The sequence below is a fragment of the Gadus macrocephalus genome, chromosome 11 (genome assembly GCF_031168955.1).
Source record: "Gadus macrocephalus chromosome 11, ASM3116895v1".
Classification (NCBI taxonomy): domain Eukaryota; kingdom Metazoa; phylum Chordata; class Actinopteri; order Gadiformes; family Gadidae; genus Gadus; species Gadus macrocephalus.
In genome coordinates this window covers 8,271,321-8,284,261 of record NC_082392.1, presented here as the reverse complement: position 1 = coordinate 8,284,261, position 12,941 = coordinate 8,271,321, and the positions used below count along the sequence as shown (strand labels likewise).

The 12,941-nt window shown below is 43.8% G+C and overlaps 2 protein-coding genes and 1 long non-coding RNA gene across 6 annotated transcripts in view; 1 reads left to right on the top strand and 2 right to left on the bottom strand.

Annotated features, from left to right (window-relative positions):
- Positions 1-17: 17 nt before the first annotated feature.
- On the bottom strand, positions 18-7,458 carry flcn (folliculin). 3 transcript variants are annotated; one of them, XM_060064046.1, is made up of 12 exons: positions 7,185-7,458; positions 6,847-7,071; positions 6,427-6,573; positions 6,063-6,284; positions 4,608-4,774; positions 4,241-4,332; positions 2,772-2,935; positions 2,403-2,516; positions 2,165-2,288; positions 1,929-2,057; positions 1,434-1,536; positions 18-1,299 (listed from the first exon to the last, which is right to left on the bottom strand). In XM_060064046.1, exons 2-12 carry the CDS (start codon positions 7,054-7,056, stop codon positions 1,092-1,094), a joined length of 1,680 nt encoding a protein of 559 aa, XP_059920029.1. In that variant the 5' UTR covers positions 7,057-7,071; positions 7,185-7,458; the 3' UTR covers positions 18-1,091. The 3 variants fall into 3 exon arrangements, with proteins under 3 accessions (XP_059920029.1, XP_059920030.1, XP_059920028.1); XM_060064047.1 differs by having other exon boundaries at positions 18-1,295; positions 6,847-7,056; XM_060064045.1 differs by having other exon boundaries at positions 6,847-7,056; positions 7,185-7,457.
- A 327-nt stretch (positions 7,459-7,785) lies between these two features.
- Positions 7,786-12,941, top strand: part of leng9 (leukocyte receptor cluster (LRC) member 9) — a 6,432-nt gene continuing 1,276 nt past the window's right edge. Inside the window, exons 1-6 of one of the 2 annotated variants that reach the window (XM_060064043.1) lie at positions 7,786-8,263; positions 11,129-11,222; positions 11,345-11,475; positions 11,579-11,914; positions 12,091-12,325; positions 12,451-12,532. In XM_060064043.1, the coding sequence (XP_059920026.1) occupies positions 8,095-8,263; positions 11,129-11,222; positions 11,345-11,475; positions 11,579-11,914; positions 12,091-12,325; positions 12,451-12,532 (1,047 nt within the window). In that variant the 5' untranslated portion in view covers positions 7,786-8,094. The remainder of the gene's footprint in view (positions 8,264-11,128; positions 11,223-11,344; positions 11,476-11,578; positions 11,915-12,090; positions 12,326-12,450; positions 12,533-12,941) is intronic. The other variant, XM_060064044.1, reaches the window with a different exon arrangement.
- LOC132467021 (uncharacterized) lies at positions 9,959-11,131 on the bottom strand. Its single transcript, XR_009527938.1, has 2 exons — positions 10,528-11,131; positions 9,959-10,030 (listed from the first exon to the last, which is right to left on the bottom strand). It is a non-coding gene; the product is annotated as an uncharacterized LOC132467021 (long non-coding RNA).

Below are 12,941 nucleotides of genomic sequence, written 5' to 3'. Positions count from 1 at the left end.
TTAGTTAGCAAAAAGGAAAAAGAGAAAAAATATTTATATAAATATATATATAAATATATGTTTAATTTGTAAAGAGCAATGTAAGCAAAAACATATATAATATTGTATGTGTCCACAGTTTAGTAAAATAGAGGCAGTACTTAACTATAATGACATCATAAATGCAATTACAATTCTATTCATTCATAGTCAGCTATGGTCGTAATAAAAAAAGGTTTAGGTTCCGAATATAATCCAAACCATATGTGTTTACATTTTATTGTCTTCCCTCTGCAAACTTCAGCAAAAATAGAACAACTCAGAAATCCTCGGACAGAAAATAATAAAAAATAAAATAATAATGATAATTGAGAAAGGATGCAGACAAAAGCAGTATGCGGCTGGTTAGTGGACCACTATGAGTCCGGCCCGGCTCACGCACTGCAACACTTTGGGCTAAGGTCTTGTTGTGCAATCATTTGGATGCCAGTGTTCTCTTACACCACTAGAGGTTTTCTTGGCCCAATTCGTTGTAAAATATTTGAGTGGGTGGCAATTTGGTAACCGTCTCTCGTTCACTACTTTGAGTGTCCTTCTGTGAGAGTTCACCACAAGATGGAGCACAAGACGTCACTAGATGGCCCCTAAAAATAGTTTTATTTTTAAGAAATGTCTTTCAATGGATTTCAAATACCAACCCCCATTTCTAATAACAAATGAAATATGTTATATATATATACATATACATGTCATATATATATATATTTTACATAAACGCACATGTAAAAATGCATAAAGATAGAATTTGCTGACATTAAAAATCCCGAACACATCCCTGAACACATCTCTCCGGACAGAATGAAAAAAAAACAAACAAACAAGAGAAGCACATATAGTAGACAACCCAGTCTTTACAAATTAACATAATCGATTAGTTAAAAATATGTCTTCATTCATATTGCACTCAATGTGTCCTATTTCCTCATTTCATCTTCCCTTTCCATCCTTCTAAGGAACTACTTTTCCCATCAAGTTAAGTCAAGTTCCTCTTTTTTGCCAATAGCTGTCCCGATATATTATTCCCACTAACCGCCACCAACTCTTCCTGGTCGTTATTGGCTGGGGCTCCGCTCCACCCCCCTCACAGCCGTCATCAAGTGGCTCTTGTAGGTCTTGCTGAGGCCAGTCATCCAGAACTTGAGCAGCCTGACGTTGTCGTCCTCCCCGGGCCCAGTAGCCCCCAGCACGGCCAGCACCTTCTGGGTGTCCTCCCTGCCCCGCCCGTCCACCTTGGAGAACTTAAAGAGCACTTTGACCTTACTAGAAAGAGGAATGAGAGGGGGAGAGATAGAGACAAGAGAAGTCTTCTATTAATTATTCATTCAAAAATACTTGAATACATTTTGTATGCTTTCACCACTTCTATGTAGGACACAAAGACCATATCGACTCACTTCATCCACTCCTCCTTCAGACACAGCAGGCAGTGAGACACCACCTCTACGGACAGGTTCTCGTTGGAAAGGGCCACCTCCAGCTTATTCAGTAACGTGGGACCTGGAAGATGGCACATGGTCATGATAGCCAGTTAACTCCCCCTCCTTCTCTCCCTCTCCCATGGTTAGATCTGCAGGATGAAACTCCCTGTTCCCACCTTTTGCATTCTTTTACACAGAGCGAATAGATTTAGAGAATAAAAAAAAAGGCCATTGGGTTTGATTGGATTGGTGACATTCCTTAGATCCACATGTTTTGTTAGTACTTTGAACAGAGTAACGGCTGCAGTAAAACAGTTTAATTGCGCAAGGTTTAATGATGTCACAATTTCTTTCTTCATGGGGGAGCTAGTGGCATGAAGAGTTCCTACACTTCCACCAGGCGCCAACAAGGTTTTTCTCTCTCTGATTCTAGAGCAGAATGGTTAACAGTGCGTGTTCCGAACGTCATGCCTTTGTCCGTGGGCTGTACGTTGGCGCTGCTGTTGATGAACTGGTACATGGAGGCGATGTCATCTTCACTGACAGCAGAGTACTGGCAGCTTTTCTCTGTGTTGGCAACGTCTACCAACACAGAAAACTCTGAGGAGGGAACATAGGAATAAATGTTTAACCAGGCACTGTTAGAAGGAGACTATAACAACACAAGGTGGTGGGGGATTCATCCAAGATCAACAAGCCCTTCAGACCTGAAGAGCTCACATGGGCAGGTATGGTCACATCTGGGCTGAGGCCCAGGAAGTTGCATCTGTAGGCCTCCTCGTACTGAGCACTGTATGGTATCAAGCGCACGCAGCCCACTGGAAGCAGGGCCTGAAACCATAATAAGGTTAGTTCCCACAAAAGACACAAAGCAAATCATTCAGAACAGCATGGCATTATGTCTATCATTTAAAATGAACCCCAGAGGAAGATGGTGGTCGCTACCTTCAGCACCGTGAAGGCCGACTGGATGAGCCCGGGGTCGGCTCCTCTCCATATGACCTGGTTCCCCATGAGGACGTGCCACACCAGCTGACGGAACTCGGGTGCACCCAGCACCTGCAGACCAACAGTCATCACACACTCCCTGATCATGTGCTGGTCATGTTCCTCTGGGAGGGATGAGTGTGTGTTCCAGTGTATTCGTCTCGGTCTCGTCCATGACCTCGAATTCTTTTGGTTTTACTCCCAGTTCAAATTCGGCATTTAATTACATTCCAGTACAAGGCTTAACTGCTACCCACATTTCCCATTTGGATTAATGATGAACATCTTAACTCATCTGAAGATTGTGATGTGTTATTGTTTGTTCACCAGTCTCAAATGCCTCAGGGATCGGAAATGTGGACCTGGAAACTCCACGCCTTGTCCTTTGTCACACGGGAAGTCAGATACCAGCTCACGCTCCAGTTGGTTTAGCTGTAGTCTGGAAGAGACCCCCTCACCCCCCTCCCAGCAGCTGATTTCCTCCTCTTGTTCTGTGTATGAAGACAGATTTATATTAAAAAATACAACATAAAAACAAGTCCCTCATACAATTGCAGCTTTAGTTTACTATTACTAAGTAACTTTTGTGGGTTTTGATGAAATTGACCTGTAATTATCAGATTACAACAATTATGAGAGTCAATAACTAGTTAAATGTAACTATGAAAGCCTAGTTGATTAATGCAAATTATAACACCAGAAAAGTGATGAGGGTGAGATACTCTGAAGTGAACAGATTTAGTGAAGGAAATTCCAGAATCGTATTATATCGATTCTGGAAAGATACAATTGGGGGACTAAATATAACTACATCACGTGCTACAGGCCTAGACACATCATTATGATTTGAATGAAAGTTTCCTGAAAGTCCTGTAGGTCAGAGGACACTGCTGATTCAGACTGTGTTTCCAATTCCTTTATCGTCGTGAGCTAATGAATCACTTTTTCCTGGTTGAAACATGAGCTAGATACAGTTGAAATGACCACGAAAATTCCAGCACAGCCTATTTGGACACCAAATGGGTCTGTGCCAAATACCTTAACATACCAGCCAACCCCAGCCCCAAGGAAGTGACAGAACACAATCTAAACAAGCATATTATTCATCACTTTCCAGCAGGGATCTGTTAATCCAAAATTCCGCAAAAAAACCTTAGTGATACGAGTGCCTTGTGACTGTGCCTTGTGTAGTGAGCTGTCCAACAGTTTCAATTTGCTGGAAAAAAATCAATCAGGACAGGCTAGCTAACAGACAATCTCTCTACCGAGTTCCTGGTTGCCTCTGCTCAACCATGCTGATCTGCGGGTGCATGATTGGATATTATTTGATAGGAGGAGCTTAGTTATGGTAGGCAGGGGGACTTTTGACTTTTCGAAAAAAATCGGGTTGGTAAGGGGAATTTCTAAATTTCTAAATCCAGCCCATTTCTAAATCTAGCATGCAGCTTCTTTAATATATATATATATATATATATATATATATATATATATATATATATATATATATTATTCTTCATCATGAACAATGGCAAATAGTCAGTACAAGTTACCAGAATAAAATGATCTCACAAATTTACTAGCTTTGCCTGACAGGCAGACAATATATATATGTTTTATTTTAGAGACTGACACATAAGAAACAAAATATTATATTATTTGTGCACCTACAAGGTATTTGAACGTAAAAAAAAGTATTTTAATTTACTTTAGTAATTTGAATAGTATCACCGGTACTGGATGGATCAACTCATGGTTTCAGCACCTTTATCACTTTAGTGTCTTTAATGGCTGCCTACCAGTCTGCCTCTCTTTGAGGACCAATGTGTCCTCTGTGGGGGCCCCCTCCAGCAATTTCTCCGTCAGCCGGCTCCCACAGGCCTTCAGAAGCCTGGAGGACAGGGGGAGAGAGCACACAACAAGTGTTATCTTATTATAACACGGCAAAGGCCATCTACATTGCACAAATAACACAGCAATAATATAAAAATAAGCTTCATATTAATAATAACAAAAATAATATCCATAGGAATAATTTTATTAATGAAGAAAATAGGGCTCTTAGGGATTTTGGATTGTCGATTCGTGGTGGTCTCGGTTCAAAGATATATAACATGAGGTACATAAAGTGTGCAGGTAGATACACCTTTCACAGAGCGTACTGACCAACTGAAGGAGGAGTGCAGGCTGGCCCAGAGGTTGGGGTGCTGGGTGAGGGAGGTGAGGGAGCGGGCCGCACTGCCACTCCTCTGGTGGGGGTAGACTGCAGGGGAGAACACACTGTTCATCCTGACCGCCCGCTGAGGACACACTCCCTGCTCATTGTCGAACACCTGTTGAACACAAGACGTCACGCAAAAATGGTAAGGGATGAAAATTCCTTATGTCACAGGAGTGTGCTGACTGCTTTAAGGGCTCCTGTTTTTCCAGTAGGTGTTTTATGTTGATGAGCCATGACAAGCCATATATACCCTCTTCTCCATCTATATGTATGATGGGCATATGTATGGGCATAGAATTTTAAGTGGTTGTAATGGATAGTCAACATCACACCTGCTGTTACAATATGGCCCATTTTAAGGTATGGTGTGTAATTTCAGCTAATCTAACATAAGACGTTGTCTTCACTTCTATTTCCTTTGAAAATGGATCCGCATGAATCATGCAGAAATCAAACGGACTAGCTAGTATTGCGTTCAGTCATATTTATACAAGTTATGTTTTTTCAATAAATTGAATAAACCGCAATTCAAATAACAGTCAAAAACGACATGGGAAGGGGAGTTCTGTGTGGGTGTGACTCATAGAGAACTGCAGGTTAAAGTGACCTAACATACACTGTACTTAATAATAAAATGAATAAACTAACTTTCCATTGGAGCATATTGGTGGAAACTAACTAACCATCTCAGACTTTTTTTTTCACATTTTCACATGTTTTCGATTCAAGTTTGTCCGGCACTTCTCATAATGATTCGTGAAATCTGGATCGATTCTATTAAGGAATTCGGCCAGCTGTCTTCTCTTTCTGAGAAAACAACAATCCTTCTTCCTGTGCATGATGATGTTTTGATTCAGAATACACACACACACCCACACCCACACACACAGAGACATAGAGACACAGAGACACAGAGACAGAAGGAAAGAGACAGTGAGAGAGAGAGAGAGTGGGTGTTGTGCGCAGCCCTACAATTAAATATAAATAAATATAAAGATTCAACCAAATTTACATAGTAAAAAAAGTGCCGTCTATGTGTTGGAAAAGCTGCATTAGTTTGGTGGCTGGCTTCAGCAACATGTCATAGTAGCACATTGTAGTATGCTAGACCAATATCGAAACATCATCACAATATATTAGGTCTCGACTGGATGACCATTTTTGAGTGCTTCCCCAGAATTTCAAAGGTCATATGACCCAATTGACATACGACCTCACCAAATGTAACAGACCATGACCTTGAATAAAACTAGAGATTTCTCTGGGTTTTAAAATGTTTGAAAGAATTGGGATAATGCAAGCACGCAACTCAAAATGTACAACACAGGTCTGTCTGGTTGTTTCACGACATTGGAATGCAGACAAGTTCCATCATCATGTCCCTGCGTGTTTGCACCCACCTTGAGCGCCGTGCTCTGCAGACTCTGTATGGTCAGCCTGAGGTGGCGCAGCAGGAAGGGCCAGGAGTTGATGAGGTAGATGCGGTCCATGGCCACCATCACGATGCTGTACCAACGCTGGAAGCCCCTGGCCAGGCTGTCCTTGATGAAGAACGTGTGCGAGAACACAAACCCATGCTGCTCATCCCCGAAGAAGATCGGGCCCTCGCGGCCCGGACACACCTACAGGAAGAGAGTCGACAACCAAACATTAAAAGAGAAGAGAAACACGTGGATTGGGGAATCATAAATGGTCGTTTCTGGTTAACGTATCACTGGAAAGCTTATACAATGTGAGGCGCTAACCCTAAGGTATTGAGGTTACCTCACAGCTGAGGCTGCGGACGCAGGCTTGCCGCACCACGCTGAACAGCTGGGACTGTCGGGGGTGCTGGTGACTCAGGAAGCGGATGCCTGTCTCGTCGTCGATGCTCACAAAGCCCGGGTGAGACGCTGGCAGAGACCGGCAGCCCTGAGGGGGAAAAGGGGTGGAGATCGGGGTGGATGGGGGGGGGGGTTGAATATCCGAACCCTTACACCATGCTGCCCCACAAATCTTTGACTGAATACAGAGCAAAGGTTTTGTTGGAGGAGACAAAAGAAGAACTGAGAAGAAGCAAAACACCGGCTGGCAGACTGGTTAGATGGTATGACAAGCTCAGGGTAGAGTACCTAGGAGGGTATTTATGTTCGACAATATCATGTATTCTGATTCGGTATCGGGGATGCTGGAGACACGCCTCACCTCGCACATCTCTCCTCTCTGTGACGCTGAGCTGTTAGCCCTCATCGTAAGTCCTTCTCCCTCGCGGTCTCCATCGCGGTCCCTGTCGCCAGGTACGGCTGCACCTGCCTGGGAGGGAGACGGCGAAGGAGGGTGCAGAGCCTCGGTGCAAAACAGCGTGCGAGGTCCGTGGAGTTCACAGAAGTGACAGAGAGCCACCAGGGCATTCATCTGAGGGGAAGACAACTAGGATAAGAGTGAGATTGCGGTTCATGGTTCATTTAAACATTAGCATGTAGGGGAGGCACCATACTGGCGTTTTAGATGAATTGTTTACAGAAATCATCTGCTATTCTTACCGTTTTGACGGAAACTTAGTACGAGGAGGCTTCTTGAAGAACATCCAATAAGTCGCTTTGTTTTCGATATAACGATACAATTATAAGCGGGATGACACGGTTAACAGCTTGGATTACAAATGGCTATCATGTTTCCTCTCCTTTCAATAACGTCATGATATCCACCAGATTTTGTGGTAAATAGGAGACTTGTGTTGAGATGTTGTAGGTTAATAGGACCCCTGTGTTCAGCTACCTCCTCGCCGCTGCTCGATGTGGAAACAACAGGTCATGTGACCCACATGTCACGCGCTCGAGCTCACATTACTCTTGATTATTATTACCTTTCTGTTTTTTAATTGGTGTTTTAGAATTACTTTAATATATATCTGAAACTTTTAAAGTGAAAAACCAAAGATGAATGATATGCCTTGGTTGTATTTCTTTATACGTGCAATTTCGCCAACAAACAGAGTCGAACTACATTACCCATAATTCTCCGCGTTTCTCAGTTCCGTGTTTAAAGGGCGATTTCTTCAACTCAACTCAACTCAATCTCCTTCAGGTAGGCGCTAGTCTCGAAAAGCCAGACCAAACTACAGCAAGTAGAATGAGGTAGGCGCTAAAGCAAAATGAAAAAACTGCCTTTGTTTAATGTTCTTATTGTTGTTAAAATATGTCAAATAAATTAATAATAAGTTGATTGTGATTTGTTTGGTGATCGGGTTGTCGTGTTGCTAATTTCTATGTTACATTAAACTATTTTGTTCACTGCCGTAACAGCTTATTAAAGTCTTCCAGATTTCCTCGAAATATGTAGAATAATACTAGCTCACATATAGAAATGACTAATTGACAATTTAAATGACTAGTTAATGGCTGTCACTGGTAATAACGTTAATAACAATTATTAATTATTTTAAGAGTGATCATGGCTTCCGGGCAGTCAACAGTGACGGAGCCCATGACGGAGCCCCTAGGGATCCCCTCGGAGCGCCAGGGACAAGGTCTGATTCATGATGACACATCCTGCACAGAGACATTGGAGGAGACGAGCCAAGAGGTCTCTTCGGAGATCACAGCAGGTAATTTCCCTCTTGGTCTGTGTGTGCCAGATATTTTGAAAATGATCAGTTGACTTCATGGTTAATTCGTCGTCATCTTTTTACGATAAATAATTAGTGCCTTGACTGCCTTCCCCATTCTTCAGTTTCATGGATCATGGAACTGACGGTCTGCTTGGGGTGTCTTAGACGAAAACAACCCCGCAATAAAAACGTGCAACATTTATCATGTCATGGCATTTGCCTCGAAGTGTGAGTAAAAATGACATACATTTCAGCTTGCCTTTTGAAATTGGAAGACCTTCAAATATGTAACTGGCTGGAACTCTCCACCTGGGGCAGTCAGATTCTCAAGACTCTCTAAAGTTAAATATATAATACTAAATGACGTACACTTTGTACACCCATTTTGGTGTAAGAAAATGTGGCACGTCATTTAATTTTTGTTTACTGACTCAAAGGAATCGATTTTCTACTTTCTAGCTGTTTCTACCAGCTCCAATACGGTTCAGTTGAAGGCTTTTATTATCATTGCCTTGCGTTCTCTATTTGGGTAATGAGTAACTTGGTACCAGGTACAACCATCCTATTAAGGGAGGAGCCGTATGGCGACACATTAGTGCCATAATTCACTGATGTGATAAAAGATGCATTCGGGCGTATTATATTATTCCACACGCGTAGATATTAACTGCGAGCGCGCAAATGATCTCTGCGCGCGCGCAAATTACCTTTGCGCGCGCAAAACAGCCTCTCGCGCGCGCAAATTACCTCAGCGCGCGCAAAACAGCCTCTCGCGCGTAACAGCCTCTCGCGAAAGATCTTTTTACGCTCGCTCGAATTTAATTTTGGCACTATGGGGGAGGGAACCAAGGCAGGGCGGGCTTTCCTATGATTGGCCGTTTCTGAAGCGCGATATTTGATTGACAGCCCTCCTCAGCCTTCCTCTCATTCAATTCCAATCTGAATTGTACAGTAAATGGCTGAAACGATAGTTACGTATTGTAACTCTAGATTATATGAGTATAGGCACAGCCTTTTAAGGCTATTGCTATTGGGTTATCCCTAGGCGTGAGCCGTAGCACTGAAAAATGTGTAATCCCCGACCACCAACAGCGTGGGCCTCAATTACGTCCGCGTGCGGCGTGCCTCAACGATGTCCGCATTTCGCAGATATAGTCGGGCGCCGGCGGACGTTCTGCTCCCAATAAACAGCTTTTCTTCAGCTATTTAAAGGACAATGAGGCCCACACTTAAAAGGCTGCGCCTATACTCATAGAATCTGGAGTTACAATACGTAACTCGTTTCAGCCATTTACTGAACAATTCAGAATTGAATGAGAGGAGGGCTGAGGAGGGCTGTCAATCAAATATCGCGCTTCAGAAACGGCCAATCATAGGAAAGCCCGCCCTGCCTTGGTTCCCTCCCCCATAGTGCCAAAATTAAATTCGAGCGAGCGTAAAAACATCTTTCGCGAGAGGCTGTTTTGCGCACGCTGAGGTAATTTGCGCGCGCGAGAGGCTGTTTTGCGCGCGCAGAGGTAATTTGCGCGCGCGCAGAGATCATTTGCGCGCTCGCAGTTAATATCTACGCGTGTGGAATAATATAATACGCCCGAATGCATCTTTTATCACAATAGTGAATTATGGCACTAATGTGTCGCCATAGAGCCGGGAGATAAAGAGATCTAAGCTTTTGATCAAGTTCAGCTTTTATTTTTTCTCCAACTATCGTCACAAGCAGTGATGGGAAGTGAGTGTGAGTGAGATTTGCTTACAAGCGATCACATACCAAAATTCCTCCTAAAACTGTTGAAGATTAATCCAGATATAAAACACTTAGACTAATTCAAGAGAGAGAGAGTAAAAGAAATCGAGGGGTCCGGAGCAAGAATTGACAAAAGACTTTATCGTGAAGAAAAACAACAACGATAACAGCCTGAGTAGATCTATAGAGTCACTGCTGGACCACGCATTCCAGCTTCTCTTTATAACACACATACATTCAACAATTCCTTTGTTCTAATGGAGGTTTCCGCCCACATCAATCTTTGTCTTTCAACAAAGTGATTTTGGACATCAGTCTGAGGTCAGCATGCATTAACCCTGTAGCCAAGATGACCCAAGGCTGAAGGCTGAGGTCAACATGGCCTAACCCCGTAGCTTCCTGCTCATATCTGTGTCCCACCATCTGTTCTGAACCCAGGCTCTGCAGGTATCATGTGTCTTCTACCATTAAGATATAAGGCCTAATAATAATAATCATGGTTTACCATAGAATATACTCATTAATTTCTAACACAAAACCACACAAAGATACAGCATCGTATTTGAATAAAATGTGCTTTAGTTTCATTTTGACATGCCTAAAGCATAGCTTATAAACGATAGTTATCTTTGAAGTATCTTTTTATTCAAGCACAGAGCAGGCGACCCCCTGTCGACGACCTGAGTTGCTCTCACATGGCCTGGCTGGGTGCCGGTGAACTTCCAGTATTTTACTCTGCTCCACTCCCTACCCTTGGGACTCTGACTCAGGATGAACGCCGGCACAGCTTGTGCCTCCTCTGCAAAAGTATAATTCTTGAAGCAGGTGTTTATACCATACAATAGACCAATACTAAGTTAAGGGCTTGTAAGGGCAGAAATAATCTGAAATAATTTAGGAATTTAGGAAGAATTATGAATTACATAATAAAATCAATTTAAATGTATGATACTATCATACTAAACAGACGGAAAAATCAATGAATTACCCGGTTCAATCTATTGAATTGTCAGTATGTGTCAGTATGTTATCCCCTTGTAGCCCTCCTCTGGCACCATACACCTCCCTCTCAAACACCTGTTGGCTCACTCTACACCCTGCTCATCAAATGTCTGTGTGTCCGTTCTGCCCAGACTCCACAGAACCACGGGCGGATGCGGTCACCGTATGTCGCTTCTTCCTCGCTGGAAAGTGCCACTTCGGCCCCCGGTGTCGCTGGTCTCACAGGTGTGTTCTACGACTCCTCAGGATCAGCCTCCGCCCCGGCAGAGCAGCAGGGGGTTCACGAGTCAAGAGTTTGGATTCAATTGTGTCTGAATGAATGTGTCTTGTTTGGCCTTCTTTTGTAGCCCCGCTGCCATCGCTGACCCAGAGCCTGGTGGGCCTCATCCAGATGGGGGGAACGAGGAGGAGAAGTTGGAGAAACACAAGAAAGGAAAAGCAAAAAAAGCAGCCAAACCAAAATACACCCAAGAAAACGGTAATGAAAATACATGGATCACTGTAACATGGGAATATAACATGGTTATATACGTTTCCGCTATACACACCGTCCACCCTCCCTCTCTACCCCCTCCCCCCAGAGGCAGTAAAAAGTAAGAAAAAGCTTCGAATGCGCACAGCGGATGACGTGATCTCGCGGATCTTGTGGGACACACCGGCGGACGCGGAGCACTTCATCGTGGGCTACCTGGACCGCTTCCTGGGTGTGCTGGAGCGCCCCTTCACCGAGTTCAACTGGGACGCCGACCCGTGCGACTGCGACTATTCCAAAGAGCTGGCCCTGCCCAGACACAGGATCCAGTACTTTGCCTTCAGGGGACAACGCGTCTGGGACCGCGGCGGCAGAACGGACAGGGTGTTCGGCTCCACCGGACAATCTCTGGCTCCCCCCTTTGGAGAGGAAGGGGAAGCAGGGGGTGAGGCTTGCTGTGCGAGGCCCGGGGCCCTATGGCCACACACATAAACCAGCACGCACACACACTCGCACACACACACACACACACACACACACACACACACGCACACTGGCATATCGATTCATGTCGCTTTTGAATGTTCATAGGAACACGTGATAACGTTTGTGCTTGTACAGGAGTCGGGCCACAAGATGCAGAGCAGACGGACTCGATGGACAGCGGAGAAGCCCTTGAAAGGACAGAAGATGGGCAGGGAGTAGAGAGTGTGACAGTGGAGTCTTCTACTGAGAGCACCCACCTGGAAGAGATTGAGAGCACTCTGTCCGCTAAAACTGCCCTAGATGACACTACTCAGGAGCCACAGCCAGAGAGAGGGGAAATTGAGGCAGTGGTGGATGATTCTTTTCATAGGTAGGGTTGAATTAAATACAGCTAAAGACTTGAATGGTGTATACACTGTATACGAAAAATTTGATCGTTGAATACACATTTTCTTAAAGTTCTGACGTTAACAATATAAATCTTATCCTCCTAAGAGTGGGAGGAGGGGAGGGAGAGACGGCCCAGGGAGAGAGTTGGGATGCATGGAGTGACAGCTTGGAGAAGCATAAAGTGCAGGTAACCTGGGATCACTCTGCTGAAAAACGTTGAGCATGAAAATACCATTTAGGGACGTTATCTATCCCTCCTCTGCCTCCCGTCGCTCTGTCCCTGCTTACAGCCTATGAAGAGAGTCCATAAGCCCCTAAACGGCACAGTAACTCCCTATGACAAGTGGTTATAGGACCAACCGTAGAGTCACATTGTATCAGTCATTTACTGAATAGATATATTGAAACACTATGCAGGTATACAACAATATAATTGTTGTATACAATTAAAATAAATAAAACGGCAAATCTTAAGATTTCAACAACACAGACATCATGAACGTCAAGCAATTAATACTAAAGTTGGTATGATGCAAATTGCTTGCACTTTGCAAGCCAATGCAACAATATAATTGTTGTATTGGCTTTCATCGTGG